The sequence below is a fragment of the Aegilops tauschii genome, chromosome 1 (genome assembly GCF_002575655.3).
Source record: "Aegilops tauschii subsp. strangulata cultivar AL8/78 chromosome 1, Aet v6.0, whole genome shotgun sequence".
Lineage (NCBI taxonomy): Eukaryota > Viridiplantae > Streptophyta > Magnoliopsida > Poales > Poaceae > Aegilops > Aegilops tauschii.
In genome coordinates this window covers 31025577-31042619 of record NC_053035.3, presented here as the reverse complement: position 1 = coordinate 31042619, position 17043 = coordinate 31025577, and the positions used below count along the sequence as shown (strand labels likewise).

The 17043-nt window shown below is 47.4% G+C and overlaps 1 protein-coding gene across 1 annotated transcript; it reads right to left on the bottom strand.

The window, feature by feature from the left end:
• Positions 1-4179: 4179 nt before the first annotated feature.
• On the bottom strand, positions 4180-10846 carry LOC109750514 (FBD-associated F-box protein At1g66310-like). Its single transcript, XM_020309474.2, has 5 exons — positions 9938-10846; positions 9648-9779; positions 9449-9536; positions 4593-4659; positions 4180-4234 (listed from the first exon to the last, which is right to left on the bottom strand). The coding sequence occupies exons 1-5, from the start codon at positions 10844-10846 to the stop codon at positions 4180-4182; spliced, it is 1251 nt and encodes a 416-aa protein (XP_020165063.2).
• Positions 10847-17043: the final 6197 nt, after the last annotated feature.

The following is a 17043-nucleotide window of genomic DNA, read 5'->3' as shown; positions in this document are numbered from 1 at the left end:
TTGCTACTGTCTGTAAGTAATACTACTTCTGTCATTAAGTCTCTATATATAGGTCAGCTCTTTCATTGCATGTATTTTTAATAATCCTCACTATATTATGCAGATTGAAGATCGCCGAAATGAAGAAAAGACAAAACGGTGATATTGGGTTCATTAACACAAATCTCATAGATGCATATATGGTTGAATTTCAGGCAAGAGATACCGAGGCCAAGTTGCTACAATCGTTTGTATTAAATCAAAACAAAGCTATAATACTCTTTCCTTACAACTTAAAGAGAGTGTTACTGTCTTGTGCATATTCGGTTTCCCTTATTAGTCAAGGTTATAGTAATGTAATTGATGAGTTATGCATGCGGGCGCAGCTTTCACTATATTCTCCTAGAGATTAAGCTTGACCAGGGACTAGTAACCGTCTTAGACTCGAGACGAAAAGATCCCAAGGAGTATGCGGACAGGACTGAAATTCTAGAGAAGTAAGTTAAATCGATCATTATCGTACCATATCGGCAACTTTGTTTATTTCCTGATATCAAGTAATTGTTTTCTTTGTCTGGCAGGGTTTGGAAAAAATTCACCTCAAAAACTCCGGGACTGCCGAAGAAGCTGCAATTTAAACACCCGAAAGTAAGTACTATAGTAGCATGTTCCGCGCATCTCCTAGTGATTCAAGCGCTAGTTTCATCAATACTATTTAGCATGCTTTCTTATCAGTTTGATTGACCTCTATTTCTTGTAAAGTGGTTGTGGCAGGAACAAGGGAATGATTACTGTGGGTACTACGTTTGCGAGTCCATCCGCCACACGACCTGCGAGCAGGGCTACTCTGACAAACAATATGAAGTGCGTAAGCAATAATATTCACAATTTTATTTTATTACCATCATTTGTGTTGAGTTTCATTTATTCATATATATATATGTATTGACCCCCTTCTTCAAATTAAATCTTTCGGATGCGGGATGAACTCCTAACAGCAGATCGTATGCGAGCAATTCAAGAGGAATTGGCGGCATTATTTCTTGACCACGTAATCGATAAAGACGGAGAATACCATCTGGACCTTGAGATCATATATAATTAGGAGATTATCTTGTAAGATATAATTATATTGTATATATGTAGCCACTAGTGTCAGATAGATATACGAGAACTTGTTGTTCGACCAATCACTCGGAGAAGGAGAGGTGGTCGATATCACTCCTCTCTGTATGCATATGTTCATGACGATCTTCTGTTTCCTTCATTTGCTTACTAGCTAACGTGTCGAGTCCTCTCTATACGTATAATACGTAGCATACGTCGACCAAGCACGGAGATAAGAGAGGACACTTTTCTCTATTAATTAGCTAGATAACCCAATATATGAAACACCTAAATTAACCCCCCCAAAACCCCTAAACCACCCCCTTTCAAAAAAAACCTCAGTGTTGAGTACAATGTTTATTAGGAAAGACGAGATAGACTAGGATTTGTTCTGGCTTGTCTTGTACTCCAAGTAGATGATTGTACTCCTATATATATGCCCACGAGGCTCAAGCAATACAACGAACTATTCCACCAAAACCTCTCTCTCGCTACTAACATGGTATCTATCGCAAGTCGATCCTAAACCCTAGCCGCCGCCGCTTCCGCACTTGTGCGCCGCCCCCGGGGCGGTCGGCCTCCATGACCGCCGCCGGGGGCCGCGCCGCCCGTATCTAGGGTTCGTCCGCCGGCCGTGTTGGCCGGCTGCCCTAGAGAGTCTTTTTCCCGAGCCCTCGCTCTGGGTTTTTCGCTCTCTCGCCGGTCGTTTTGATCGGCGTTCTTTTTGGTTTTTCGATCTATACTTGATCGGTTTGCGTCGCCCACCGCCATCGTCGACCCCGAGCGCCTCTACTCCAACACCGCCGCGATCGGCCAGTTCTTCATTGACCCGGCGACCTTGTGCGTCGTCCGCGCGTCTGCCCGCCGGTTGCCCCGACCCGGCGGCCTCGCGCGTCGTCCGCGCGTCTGCCCGCCGGTCGCCCCAACCCGGCGGCCTCGCGTCATGCGGCGGCCCTTCACCGCCGCCGTTCGCGCACCGGCCCGCCCATCGATCTACGCCGGTCGTCACCGCCCTGCTCCGACCGGGATTCCTGCATCTCCCCGACCCGGCGGCCTCGCGCCATGCGGCGGCCAATCATAACCGCCCTGCCGCCCGCTGTCGCCAGCTTCATCTCGGATTCCGCCGCCACCCCGCCTCCACCGAGCGGCTTCCCCGACCTCGCGCGCGATCGGATTGATCACCCGCCCACCGCCGCGATCCGCCTCAGCTACGCAGTGCGAGTGACCTGGCCCGTCGGTGGCGCGCGCCTTCGCAGACCCCGTGAAGATCGTCCCCGAGTTCAGCGCGCCTCTCCACCGATCGAGCATCGGGCTGCCACTGTGTCGCCCCGTCGGGCCGCAGCGCCGCCGCCCCGTGGTTCTTCTCCCGGCTGCACCGACCCGCGTCACCGCTGCGTCGCCCCTTCGGGCCGTAGTGTCGTGGCCCGCGGTCCACCGCCGCCCCAAGGCCGTCCGCTCTAGGTCGTCCCCGTGGCAGCTCCGACCTTCGCGCCGCCGCTGCGTCGCCCCGTCGGGCCGTAGCGAGCGCGGCACGCGGTCCCCGCCGCCGTCCCGAGGTCGACCCGGCGGCTGCACCAACTCGCGAACCGCCGTTGCGTCGCCCCTTCAGGGGCCGCAGCGTCGCGGCCCACGGTCCCCGCCGCCGCCCCGATGTCTTCCCGCCGTCACCCCGACCCGCCTGCCGCCGCTTTATCGCCCCTCCGGGCTGTAGCGCCGCGGCCCGCGGTCCACTCCACCGTCACCGTCCGTCGACCTCCTGTGGTATGCGCCGCGCCGTCTCCCTTGGCGCGGGTACGCCACCGTCCGCACCTGTCTTTGTCACGCTGTCAGGGTTCTTCGCCTACTTCGAGCACCGCTGCCGCCGCTCTTCTTTGGCCGTCGCCGCCGCCCGTCCACCCCCTTCGTCTTCGTCCAGCACCAGCTGGTCGCCAGCGCCGCCGTCATCTACCCCGACCGCTTCATCTACTCCGACAACCGCGGGCGACATCGGCCCCCCTCCGATGGACGCCGCAATCGTCGTCGAGTTCTTCTCTGCTGGCCCCTCTGACTTCTCTGACATGGCGTACAGCTCGTGCAGGTCCCTCGTCTACGCATGCCCGGTGCTGGCAACACCGATGCGTGCCTTCATCCACGACGTGTCCCCGGGCCTGGCAAGCCTGGTCGGCGCTTCGTCAACTTCGTCTTCGTACGTCTATGCATGCCCGGTGCTGGCAACACCGACGCGTGCCTTCGTCTACGATGTGTCCCCGGGCTTGGCAAACCCATCGCGACGCGTCGTCAATACAACATCTTCTTCCCGGTGCACCACTAGTTCGACACCACTGCGCCCATGCTAACTCGGCGCCCCCTTGCGCCCGCGGCTCCACGGCGACTTCCTCGACACCGGCTACCCCGACTCGACATCGACCACGGCATTCTTCGCACGCTACCTCGACCACGGCTCCACCACATACGTTCTCGGCTACATCGACAAACGGCACAAAGGGCTACCGCCTTGCTTGAGCAACCTCGTCGGTTGCCACTCCAGCCACGACTCCGCGATGCGTCGACCGTTCCGACTGTGGGGGGGTGTCCGTCGGCGTGCCTTCGGATTCTTCTCCAGTCTCACCGTCTGCGTCGCTACCGTTGTGACTGCGGGGGGATGTTGAGTATAATGTTTATTAGGAAAGACGAGATAGACAAGGATTTGTTCTGGCTTGTCTTGTACTCCAAGTAGATGATTGTACTCCTATATATATGCCCACGAGGCTCAAGCAATACAACGTACTATTCCACCAAAACCTCTCTCTCGCTTCTAACACTCAGCTCCTGCCAGCTGCTGACGCGTGGACGCCTATTGGTCCCAGTTGGTGCCACTAATCGGGCCCAAATGACCTCCTGCCTGGGCTCGCCGCACGGGCCACGTGGAGGCCCATCTGTCCTGGTTCACGTAAGAACCGGGACTAAAGGCCTAGAGCATTAGTAACAACACTTTAGTCCCGGTTCAATAACTGGGACAAATGGCCCTTACGAACCAGGACAAATGACCATTTTTCTACTAGTGACACATACTCTTCATCATCCTATTTCTACAACACTGGGAGAGGCTGCATTTTAGACCCTCCAAGAAAGCTGCAGCTTGAGCTTCCTCCCTGCTATTTCAGATATTCTGTAAAAGAATGCAGTCTTTCTCATTCATCAGAGAGATACAGAGGGAGTACATATATCGGCCGTAGCCAGCCCCGTACGTGGGGATCGTGGGCAGGAACGCTCCTACGCCAACCGAGCCCCCCCCCCCCCCCCCCCCCCCCCCCCCCCCCCCCCAATTTCGACGACGTACCCCTGAAAAACCACTCTCGCCTCTAACAGTGCATCACTAAACCTACAGCCTATCCTAACTAATCCATCTCAGTGAAATTAATAAGCTAGCTAGCTACTGCTAGGCTTGTCTACTCCTACTCCTCGATCGTCTGGATCGGCACTACTGCTCCAGCAGCTTGTTCATCGTGGGATTTTTCATCTCTCACGCATGCAGGTTGGCCACCGGATTAGCTGCCTCCCCCTCCGTGACAGGAAGATCTTCCTTGATATTGCCTGAAAAATTCAGCAGCAACAATATTTTTGGATCTTAGCACTCATGGTAGAAAACACACTAGCAATTAGCATTTTGTTCATGTGGGCGTGTAGCTAGTCACCTGGATGTCGGCGCAGCCCTTGTGGCGGTCATCGGGAACGGTGTGGGACTCATTGGCCAAGCCCTAGAGCACGCGACGTTTCTTGGCTGGATGGACTTGGAGGCGTAGACGTCACCATAGTTGTAGCAGAGGCCGTAATCATTGTCTAGGAATTCGGGGTTAGAGGTGTACCTATCCTTGTCGTTGTCGTAGGTGCCGACAGTGTAGTAATCATGTCGTGTCAGGCACCTTGAGCACGTACTTGACCTCCTCAGCCACAACACGGTCATGCAACTCCGCGGTGTCCACGCCTCTCCGGGGGTGACAGCTGCCTCCGGCCAATGCACGGGGTAGAAATGGGGGCACTCCCACATCCCTGTGAGCCCCGCGTATAACGAGTGGTGTGCCTTGACCCACTTCTTGAAGTCTCGGCCCGGTACAATTCCGCGATCCCCTCATGTTCTCTTTGTTGCCACCACCAACATCCAGTCTCTGCACATATATCATGTATGTACAATATATGGGAGTGTCTATTCTACATCTGGATGAAATCCAATTCGCTTTCATCCATATTTTTCAACCAACTAAAGGATGACAAGTGTCCCTGTCCCGTGTCCCTTGTCCTCTGTTTTTCTTTCTTCCCCGGCTTTTAAAACAACACAAGGGCATACAATTAACTGAGATGAAAAGGAACTAAATGAGCAATTAAAAAGAATACAATTAAAATCAAATATCATCACTGGAATGCACACAAAAAAATGATCCAGACGAAATAAATTACACAAATAAACTGAAAAATTAAACTTTATCAGGCACTATCTATACAACACCCTGCAAAAAAATAAACTAGGATTAGCATCAAGCATGACAACAAAAAATAAAATCTATGAAAACAAATAAAATGATCTAAACGCAATCAATAGTTGCAAGACAAGGCCTATACGATATACAATGCAAAAATCACTAATAAGATAAGCAAGAAACTGTACAATGATACTAAGAATTACATAGTAAAAACAATTAAGAATTACAGTGTGAATACACTGAGAAATACATTGTAAAATCCACTAAGATACATTGCAAAAAGCACTAAGATTACAGTGTAAATACACTGATGAAATACACTGTAAATTAACTAAAGAATTACATTACAAGAGCACTAAGAATTACAGTGAAGATTGACTTAAAATTACGATGTAAATACCACTAAAAACATTGCAAATCCACTGAGAAGTAAAGTGAAAATAACACTGTAAATCCAGGTAGAATTACAGTACAAATACACCAAGGATCCACTAAGAATAACAATGAAATTCCACCAAGGATTACATTGTAATCAACCACTAAAGTACACTAGAGAATTACACTATAAATCCAAATAGAATTACAGTGTAAAATTCACTAAGAAAATGTAATTCCTGAAAATTCTGAATTAGATTTCATGAATGTAAATGCACGGACTGAAGGGATTTTCCTGAAAATATATACCAAAATGACTTGGCATGAGACTAACTGAATGAAATTGCACGGATGAGCATACACATTTACTTAACTACTTTGCTTTAAGTAACACTAAAAAATACTGGAAAATAGCAGTACAAATCATTGCAAGTTACACTGCAAAAATCACTAAAAGGAACACTAAAAAACTGGAAAATTTCAGAGAAAAACACTGCAAGTTGCACACTACTGAAATTACAATGAAAATTAAATGAATCACGACGCACAGAACGCACGGCTCAAAAAACGGATGAAAGCGAATAATTTTCATCCGGACGAAAATTACAAATTCCGATAATCTTTACGTATAACCATAGCACAATATATAGTTCAAGGGGGTGGGGTGGGGGTGGGGGGGGGGGGGGCGGCATTGCCCCCCTCCCCCACCCCTCAAGCTCTGAGCCAACTTGTGAAGAAAATTTGTTCGGAGGGCCAAGATAGGAATTTCTTAGTGGCATGGATGTTACTATTTTGCTGTTCAATTGTAGTACATCACTAAGATTTTATTGTTATTTCTGCTTGCTCACTTGTACATCTTATCACCAGATCTATAATCCAGTTGAGCCTTTCAGCAGTACAGTATACTGCCTTATCAGCAGTCTCCTAGTCTCGACTTTACTGGTTTATGAGGGTAACAAACTCATCTCAACACACACGCGCGCCGAACTAGTCGTGGCTTCAATTTCTCTCTACATACAGGTTTTCAAATAGCACACCACTATTGTACGGTTAATTTGGAGAACGAAGTATACCTGGCTTCCTTTTTCAAGTCACCGCTATTGTACGTACGAGTCGTTCACCGCTCGCGGACGGCCGTCAAGAAGAACTAGAGCTAGCTGCCACCTGTCAGTAGCATGGCAGCAGTGGAGGCAAGCAATGCTGCCGCTCGGCCGCAGGTGGTGCGTTGCTACGGTGGTGCGGTGGCATACGGATACGACAACGAGTACGACCACGACATAGATTACGCACCCCTGTGGGTGAGCTCTATATGTGTAGAAGCAACTTCTTACTGCTGGAGAGGATAAGGGGAGTCACAGTGATCCTAAGACAAGCAAAGATGTGAACAAGGAAGAAGGTAGTGTCTTAGAAAGGGATCCCAAGAAGAAGCCCACGCCTAAGGATTCGGCAGAGTCCGCGGAGCGGTCCTGCCGGGAGCAATGAGTTGTCTAAGCTGGAATTGCCGAGGGCTTGGGAACCCTGAGGCAGTGCGTGAGCTGCGCAAAATTGTGCAACATGAAGTTTCCGCCCTACTCTTTGTTATGGAAAGCAAAATTAGGGCTAAGAGGGTGGAAGTGTTGCAAGGACAGTTGGGATTTGCATGATTTTTGCGGTTGATAGTGATGGATTGAGTGGTGGCATCGGTCTATTCTGGTCAAGAGAGGTGAAAGTTGAACTAAAAAATTATAGTACCGGCCATATTGTTGTAATGGTGTGGAAAGTGGAAGATAGTTCTCCTGAGTGGAGATTTACGGGGTTCTATGGTGCTCCAAGGGCAGAAAATAGACATCATAGTTGGAGATTCATGAGGACTATTCATGCAATCGAACACCCTGCTTGGCTTTGTGTGGTAGATTTCAACAAGACATTATACGGGTCTGAACACTCCAGCCGTTGTGCATGGCTGGAATGGCAGATGTGGGCTTTCAGAGAGGTTGTGGAAGAATGCTCTTTCCAGGACTTAAGCTGGTCGGGAGTCCCCTTCACGTGAGACAATCGTCAACAAAGTGACAGTAATGTAAAAGCAAGCCTGGATAGGGCTCTGGCGAACCCAGATAATTTTTCAGAGATTCGAACACATGCGTGCACGACATCTTAGTGCAATCGAGTCGGACCAGTTGCATGTACAAAAATGCGGCTGGAGGACGATCACTTGGTATCTCTTCCACCAAACTCACATGTGGATATGGGTCGGCGGTGTATTCACAACAGGCTTGTATAGGCTAGATAGACGATCATAAAGTGACCGCATAATCGGCATAGGCTGGCGTAGTGGTCAAGATGCGTCTAATAGCCTTGACAAACTTGTCATTGATTTGTCGATTTAAGTACACAGAGAGAAAGACCCATACTCTCATGCCATGTGAATGTAGTCACTGAACCTCGCTAAGAAATATGGTCTCCCCGTGTGCTTTCCATAATGATCTAATCATGCAATATCTAATAATAATACATGATTGTTAGTGAATACACATATACTTTAACCACTAGAACAACTCGATCAATTGTTCAATAGGGACCAAGGGTGTAAGGGAAATATAGAATTAATAGTACCAGGTTGAGCTTTCGCGAGCATTTTTCTTACTGTAAGTAGGGTGGGCCTGAGACCAGGCTGAAGTGCTGAACATTATTGACAAACGGTTACAAGGTGCAAAAAAATATAAGTGATAAGATGAGAGAAAAAGAGGTGAAAAAGAGTTCAGGTTTAATCAAAGGTATCACACCAGGCTGCTACCAAGGTAGCCTTAATTATAGCAGACGAGCAACGAAAGCACCATTAGTCGTTTGAGAACAACATCAATTTTTTCCACATGTTCTTCGTGCGTCCTCGGCGCAGCATTGAGAACAACATCGAGTTTCTCGTTCTTGGAGTTGAAGACGAGGGAGTTCATTGTTTTCCAGATGTTACAGCATAATATTTAACTCACCAGTATTAGAAACTCATATATACTTCTGTGTGAAAAAGAAAGGATAATTCAGTCTTCCTTTTTTTGGCGAACAAGGATGGATAATTCAGTCTTCAACAAAAGTATGGCACGTTGATTGGAACTAGCCCTTTTTTTACACAAGTACACTGCTGACGAACACTACAATAAACGTGGTTGCATCCATACTCTTCTTTTGAGAACATCCATATTTATTTTTTCAATTTTACTGTTCACAAGGATCCAGAAAACGAAACGCCACGTCTGATCTACCCCATTGGCAAAGTTAAAACGACAGTCGAAAGGATCAGCAATTGGTAAGTCACTTGTATCCACATAGGTCGTCCCCAAGTGAGAATAACCAGTGCTGAATTTCAGCTGAACGTCTTGAGAAGCTCTATTTTCGACTTCTAGCAGCGTGACTTGATAGCTCATCCATTTCCTATCGTTGCCAATCACATTAGACACTCCAAATTTGATTTCTTTTACCACTTTCGCATTCAAAAGAAAGAACTTGGCAAAGCCAATATCTTCCTCGTTGCCTACATAATTATTCAACACCAGTACTTTTGAGATGGCTCTCAAGGCATTTGATTGGATTCAGGGGTTCATATTGATGCATGTTGATCATCTCTGCCTGTAAGGATTCGTCCCACTGCGAAAGGGCACAACAGATATATGTTAAAGTAGCTGCTAACTAGTTAACTAGAATACATGAGAATTAAGTATTCGTTTATCATTTAAAGCGAACAAAATTATCACTTACAATGACATAGAGCTTTTCCAAGCAGGGGAAGCACCGTAGGACATTGAGAACCGCATATAAATCAGGGCCAGCAAACTTGAGAGCCAAATTCACGGTGCATATCGAATGGCTCAAGCTTGGTGTGATCGTTCCCTAAAAAAATTGACATTAGAATCAATTATGCAGGATTTTCTTAATGCAAGAGACAATAAGGGTGGTGCTGCTACCTGCAAGTTTAGGTTTGCAATCTCGATTTTGGAAAGTAGGGGTGACAAAGGCCCCAATATCTTCAGTTTAGGCGCATTATGTACTCGAATGGTCTCACCATCTAAGCGTGGAAAAAGTAGCCTTTCAAGGTGAGGGACGTCCTCAATAAACAATTCTTGTCTTCCCAAGGGAGTAGCGATGAACCAGATGATCCTCAGAGTTGGCGAGCTAACACGAAGGCAGTCGATGTCACGAATATCCTGCAGAAATAGGGTTTCCAAAACATGGCAGGCAGAGAGCAGCACATGCAGGGCTTCCTCCGAGACGCTAATACTCCATAGAGTGAGTTGCCGGAGGAGGGGAAAATCCAGACAAGGTGCAATCTCACTTGGGAACCTGCACACGCCGAATGTGGCCACAACTAGAGTCGGTGCCAAGCGGAGCACGGACGATGGCAGCGGGTACCGGTTCCTGGACACGTCTGCGTTACCCAACAGCCGGAAGCTGATATCAAGCTCCTCGAGGTTGTCGAGGCACCGGGAGCGAAACCAGCGCTCGATCCAAGCATCATCCATGATATACCCTTTTTTTGATTTGTGGAGGCAGATGTTTTCGAACGTGAAGCGGCGGGCCGGCCCAAGGTGGTCACAGAGGATGCCGGAGACGACGGATATGCACTTATATTTGTTGGAGCACATGTCCGTGGCGTCGAGATCGAGAGGCGCTGAGCGCCACAGCGGACGCCATCCCCGGGCGACGGCCTGCGTGCGAACGCCGTCCTTGATGGGGAGGAGGGAGATGATGGCCTCAAAGATGTCATCGGGAAGGCTGCTGATGAGATCGCCGTGGCTGGGCCTAGGGAGATCGCGTGCCCTTTTCGGTGCCCTGCGTCCGGCGGTCCCATCAGACCTACGCCTCTTGGCTGCCCTCATGTTCTTGGCCGTGGGAACTGCCTCGGCTTCGTTCTTATTGGTCGCAGGCACCGCCGCCGAAGTAGCAGAATTCTTCTTCATGTCCGGCGGCTGGACAGACGGAGAATACGGGAGGGGTGTCAAATTTGTGATTTTATAAAGCTATATATTTCACTTCCAACGCTACCATGGCTAACTTGAGATGTACGCCTCCGAACCGTAATCTGTGGCCGAATCCTAGTAGTATCCGATCATAGAACGGATCATGGATTTACGGATTCACTATTTTGTTTTATACAGTGTATTTAGTACCAGGATCAGCCAAGCTTTTTTGAGGGTTACGATAAGCCTAGCTAGGATCATGGATTCATGGTACACATGTGCTACACGTGACGTATAAAAGTCCTATGTCTACAAGATATGATTTCCTATCGGAAATCCAACTCGGTGCCCAGGCTCATCTGCTCCCGGCGGCCAGAAAACAAATCAAAACAAATAATAAAAAATTTAAAAAATCCTAGAAACTTTTGCGTGGTAGATAATTTGATACGTGAGGTCCGCTTCAAATTTCAACTCATTTGAACATATGAGCAGCTCTAGGCAAAAAAGACAAATCGGGTCAGAACAGTGCGTGAACAGTAAACTTTTTTACAGACCCCGATTTTGTCTTTTTTACCGAGAGCTGCTCAATTGTCCAAATGAGTTGAAATTTGGAGAGGACCTTATGCATAAAATTATCTAGCACGCAAAAAATTTAAATTTTTTGAATTTTTCTAGTATTTGTTTTGATTTTTTTCGTCAGCGCGGGTGCAGCTGAGCCTGAATGAAGGAATGCCGTGTCCCAGGATCCTACTCACTACGGAAATATCCAATTTTGCCAAGCGTCAAAGACATTCGAGAAAGCACACTCGTAAGACACCGACTTGGCTAGATGCCTCCTGGCAAAATTAATTTGCCGAGGTTCTTTTCCACAGGCACTCAGCAAACATATATGAAAAGCTTTGTCGAGTGCCGTGTAGAGTGAACTCGGTAAACACAACACGTTAATGGCGGTGGCAAGCTGAGCAACATCTGCTGAGTTCCTTGGCGCTAGAACAGGGCAACACCACGATGAATAAGGACATGCCATGTGGAAAAACATTTGTAGCGCGCCCTCGAAGCAAGCACTTGGGAAACACGACATGTTAATGGATGTGGCAAGCGGAGCAACATTTGCTGAGTTCCTCGGCGCTGGAATAGTAATCGCCCGCGCAAAAATGCTAACATAAGCAATAGATGATAAATTATGTCTACCATATAGCAATTTTATTTTCTCATATTTGCAAGAAAAAGTGATGTGCTTTCTCCAGAAAAAAAAATGACGAAACAGCCGAACATTTTTGACAAAAACAAACGAAGTGATTACAAATCTGGATCTCATGAGAAGTCATAGAAAGTACTAGTACTACTTTTGTTGATCCATCGACCACTCAAAGTAATCGCCCGCACAAAAATGCTAACATAAGCAATAGATTTCATCACTACCTCTTCTCATCCGTCTCTAATTAGTTTTGGAACTTCTAGTAGGCATAGCGGCCGCAAGGCCAGCAATACAGACGAACAGACCATTGTAGACCGGCGGCACCGCACCATTCGCGTCACACGTCGTCTTCATCGGCACGACTCGATGACAGTGCCCGGACCGGGCGCAGGAAACACCTTGTAGTCCTCGCCGTACTCATTGTAGACGTACTGATTGGGCCTCGCCGCCACGACACTCGCCGGCGGAGGGGGTGGGTAATCCATGCCGTGGTCGTACTCGTCGTCGTACCCGTACGCCACTGCGCCACCGTAGCAGCGCACCACCTGCGGACGAGCAGCAGCATTGCCTGCCTTCGTTGCTGCCATGCTACTGACCGGCACCGATGGCAGCTAGCACAAGTGGATTGAGATCGATTCGGCTCTGCCTTGAGTAGCTGGCTACTGGTAGTACTAATCGACAAATAATGTGGACGGAGTACCAACACTACAGACATTCTTAATCTCACAAAATCCACGATTAGCTTCACGTGCGAGCAAGCTTCGTTGAAATATATTGCTCACCTTCATCCATCAGTTTGGACTTTTGCATAAGTTGGTTGAGGCATGAATTCAATATGGTCATCAGAGTCCTTCCTATCGTACATCTAGCTTTCCCGTAGAGATCAGTCTACTTGTTCGAAGAGAGAACAGAAAAACCATCAAGAGAAAGAACCTTCAAGAGAGAACCCATGGCAGGCACCGCCTCCAGCAGCCCAATGTCTCTCGGTTCACCTCCATCAAAGGAGCTCACGAGGATGAATTTTCTACCCTGGAAGGCAATCGTGCTACCCCAAATCAAGGGAGCACAGATGGAACACTTCCTTGACGTTGCAAATACGGCGCCCACTGACGGTGTCCTGGGCTAGGGGTACTCACCACGTCGTCTCCCGACCAGCTGGATCGGGCCGAGGACCCCATGGCGGTTCACTATTGGGCCAATTCGGACAGCCCATGCCGCATACAAGAAGGTTTTCACAAGACTTGGCGCACAAGACAAGGACTCCTCAAAACCCTAGGCCTACGGTGCTTATATAAACCGAGGCCAGGCTAGTCAATAGGCAATCTCATATTCATTACTACAATCTCGTGGTAGATACATGTACTCTATACCACACTCATATGAATACAATCAAAGGCAATATGTAGGATATTATCTCTTCGGGAGAGCCCGAAGCTGGGTAAAATTCCGTGTCTATGTTACCATCGCTCCAAGACACCTAGCTTAGGACCCCTACTACGAGATACGCCGGATATAAAACCGACATTGGTACTTTCATTGAGAGTCTGTTGGGTGATCGCCGCGGATCGATGAGATGATCAGGTGATATTTTTCTAATCAAGTATATTTTGTACAAGTTAATTTTTGTGAGAATTATTGCTCGTTTCAAGCTTCGTCCGCAGATTAGGTCAAGATCGAGGTCTAAAAAAAATCTGCGACCAATGACGCGTTCCCTCACGGGGTCTAGCGCTCTATCCCGGTCCCTTGATGAGCAGACGGTGGCGTAATTGATTGTCAAACTGGTCCCTGACGATGCACGCGGTGTTTAACCGCGGAGCGGAGGACAAATCCACCACGGGCAGCGATCGTCTAGGGAGATCCCTTCCCTTATTCTCTTTCCTTTTCCTTATTTAATTCAGCACCTGGGCGGCCCTCGGTTGTCCACTTGTGGTTTTTTACTTTTGCTAAAGTTTGCTTAGTACTCCCTTCGTTTCTTTTTATTCCGCATATAAAATTTGATCAAAGTCAAACTACACAAAGTTTGACTAAATTTATATAAAAAAATATAAACATCTATAATATTAAAACTGTATAGTATGAAAATACATTTCGTGGTGCATCTAATAATGTTGATTTCATATTGTCAATGTTTATATTTTTTAATATAAAGTTACTCAAACTTTACAAAGCTTGACTTTGACCAAACCTTATATGCAGAGTAAAAAGAAACAGAGGGAGTACCGACGCAATTATGTACAGTTTTGCATCTGGTCTCCACTTATTGATGACTACCAGACCAACCACTACTACTTGGATCAGGCACTAGTACTGGTCTAGCTAATTACGTGGCACTACTACTTCACGTGGAGTACATGGCCTAGTTTTTTCCCCTCAAATTGATATGTGCACTGAGAGGCGATCAAAGGGAAGCATGATTACCTTTTCTTTTACTATGTTATGTGGATTATTGCACCTAGATTATTTTGTGTTGGTTTGTGCTGCGTTATTTTTTGCAGAGATATTTTGCCAACGCTTGTATTGCAAGACGACGTACGCGTCAGAACCTTCATCAAACCGACCTCCGTGTTCAGATCGGCAGTTCCGTATATGGGCCGGCCCAACGCAGTCTTGATGCTATCCGGCCAGGATGTCCCTCGTCCATAATCATCTCGTCTGCTATCAGTTTCGACGTCATCGGATAAGTCGACAGGTGCAATTGTTTTAGTTATTCGCGTTATGCATATTAATAATATTTCAAACAATATTTTTTGCTCGTCAGCGATTTTTGGTACTGCAGATTTTTGCAGTCTAGTCTACATTGAGGCCATGGCTTTAGGGTGATCCGATATGTCGTCACTATCCCGTGTGCATCGTGTCCGTAGCTCAGGCGGCCCTGCGAATTCGAATTTGTCACCTCGTCGTGCCAACGCCCTGTGTCGACATCGGCCTCGCGCCAGGACTAGTATTTCCCGTGTTGGCTGGATGATCAGTGCTGCCTCATGCCTGAGACACCAGGGAGACTCCTTTTTCTCCTCTTCTCTTTTCTTTAAATCCAGCGTCTGTGCTGCCGCGGGTGGACTACCACTTCTCATTAAACGTGCGCCAGTTTTGCGCGTACATATTGGTACTACTAATTTGCAACACTGTTTTAAAGATTTGATTGACGAACAACGTGGCCAGTTCTGCATGTACAAATTGGTATGGAGGAAAACTGCGTTCACGACGTCTGGCTCGTCGGGCCACACCGACGTGGACCCGTTCATGTCGACATCTCCCTTGCGCTACCTTATTGAACATCAGGTTGTATTTTTCCTAATTACCTGTATTGTACATATTTTCATACCGAATATATTTTTGCCGGTTTGCATGATTCTCCTGTGTAGATTTTTCTGCGACTGGTTACAATCCGGCGCGTCGTCACTAGATTGATGCAATGACCTGGTCGGTTTTAATCCGGACAGCTTTTTTCCCAGTTGGCTTCATCTGAAGTCTGATAACCATTGTATCTATGACTCGGTCTACCATGCAAATTCAAAGTACCTCATATGGTCATCGTGTCGTATTGTCATCGTCACCATCGTCTAGTGGATTTCTGACCTACACAGACGTCTCCACACCGCCACTCCACCGAGCCAATCTCGGCGCCCAGGCTATATTTCTTTAACTATATACCTCCTTAAATTAATTAAGTAGAGGAGATTTTTTATCATCATCATTATTATTATTATTTGTTATTGGCTTTTTCTTGCACTATTTGATGTGTGCAGATAATCAACTTCGATTGGGCCACGCCGCCTCTTCGGCGAGACGTTGTCGTCCCATCTGTGTCGACCGAATTGCGTTGTCATCTCGGCGTACAGAGTCATCCTCTGGCCTCCACCAACCAAATTCCACCGTCACCATGGTGTGATACCCTGTGTCATCATTATCGCGCCGTCGCTTCATCAAACTGACATCCACCATGCCAACCTGTTTCGACACATCGACTGACGTGGGGGGTTTCATTGTCACGCTGCCGAACTACTCTGTCTCCTCGGCTGGACCGAGGGCTTCGCCTCGGCACTTCGGCACTTTCGTGCTATCACTTCATCGAGCCGAGCTATTCGCTCGGGTACATCAAGACCGGCTTGGGGGCTGGGACCTCGCCCCGCCGTAAGCTCGAATCGCATCAGCAATACCGAGCACATTAACCAGCTAAGTCGCTTTCATGCTAAAAAACTTTCAGTTTTAAATTTTGTTCGGTTCGACCAAGCATTATACTTTTTGGCAAAAATTTATTTGTGAAAAAGTTCCTTGTCAAAACTTTGTTTGTGACACACAAATTCAAATACCCCGTTTATTTGGGGGCTTCCTTTATGAAGCCTTTCCTTTTGCATATGATTATACTTGTATGGCTTCGTTCCTTGTTCGTGTATTACGCCACAATATGCACCATGTTGACTCAAGTGTTCCGCAAGCTGGGTTGCCTTGCTCCTGTGTTTACCCCTACATTCCCAATTGTTCGGCTAGGGAGTGAAGGGAGCACCTCTGTGATTGTCATGATCGGGTCATCCGAGCTCGGACCTCAGACTGGGTGAAGCCGAAAGCTAGCGCTCTTATTATTTTCAATCATGGTCGGCACACAACGGAACTCATGAGTACAAAAAATCTATTGCACAAGTCTCATAGTAACAATGAGCAACCGAAGAAAGGTATCGGTGGGGGTACTATTTTCTTCGAAGATGCTTCTTACACTTTGTCAGTAATATACCATAAGTTCCCTGAGCGTGCTTTGTCTGTTACAGCCTTATGGCCTGATTCCCTGGTTATCGGAAACACCGTCGATATTCTCGACAGGTGGAGTACATAACACTTTACGGCCCTTGACCGAAGAGGGAGAAGCCGACGGTCGGTTAAGACGCGTTTAAAGTTCGGGTGAACATAGATATGATATAAGTACTTCGGTACATACAACCATTATATATAACATTCTTTTGTCCAAGTCACTCGGGGCTCTTAAATTAGTATGAGCCGTTTTATA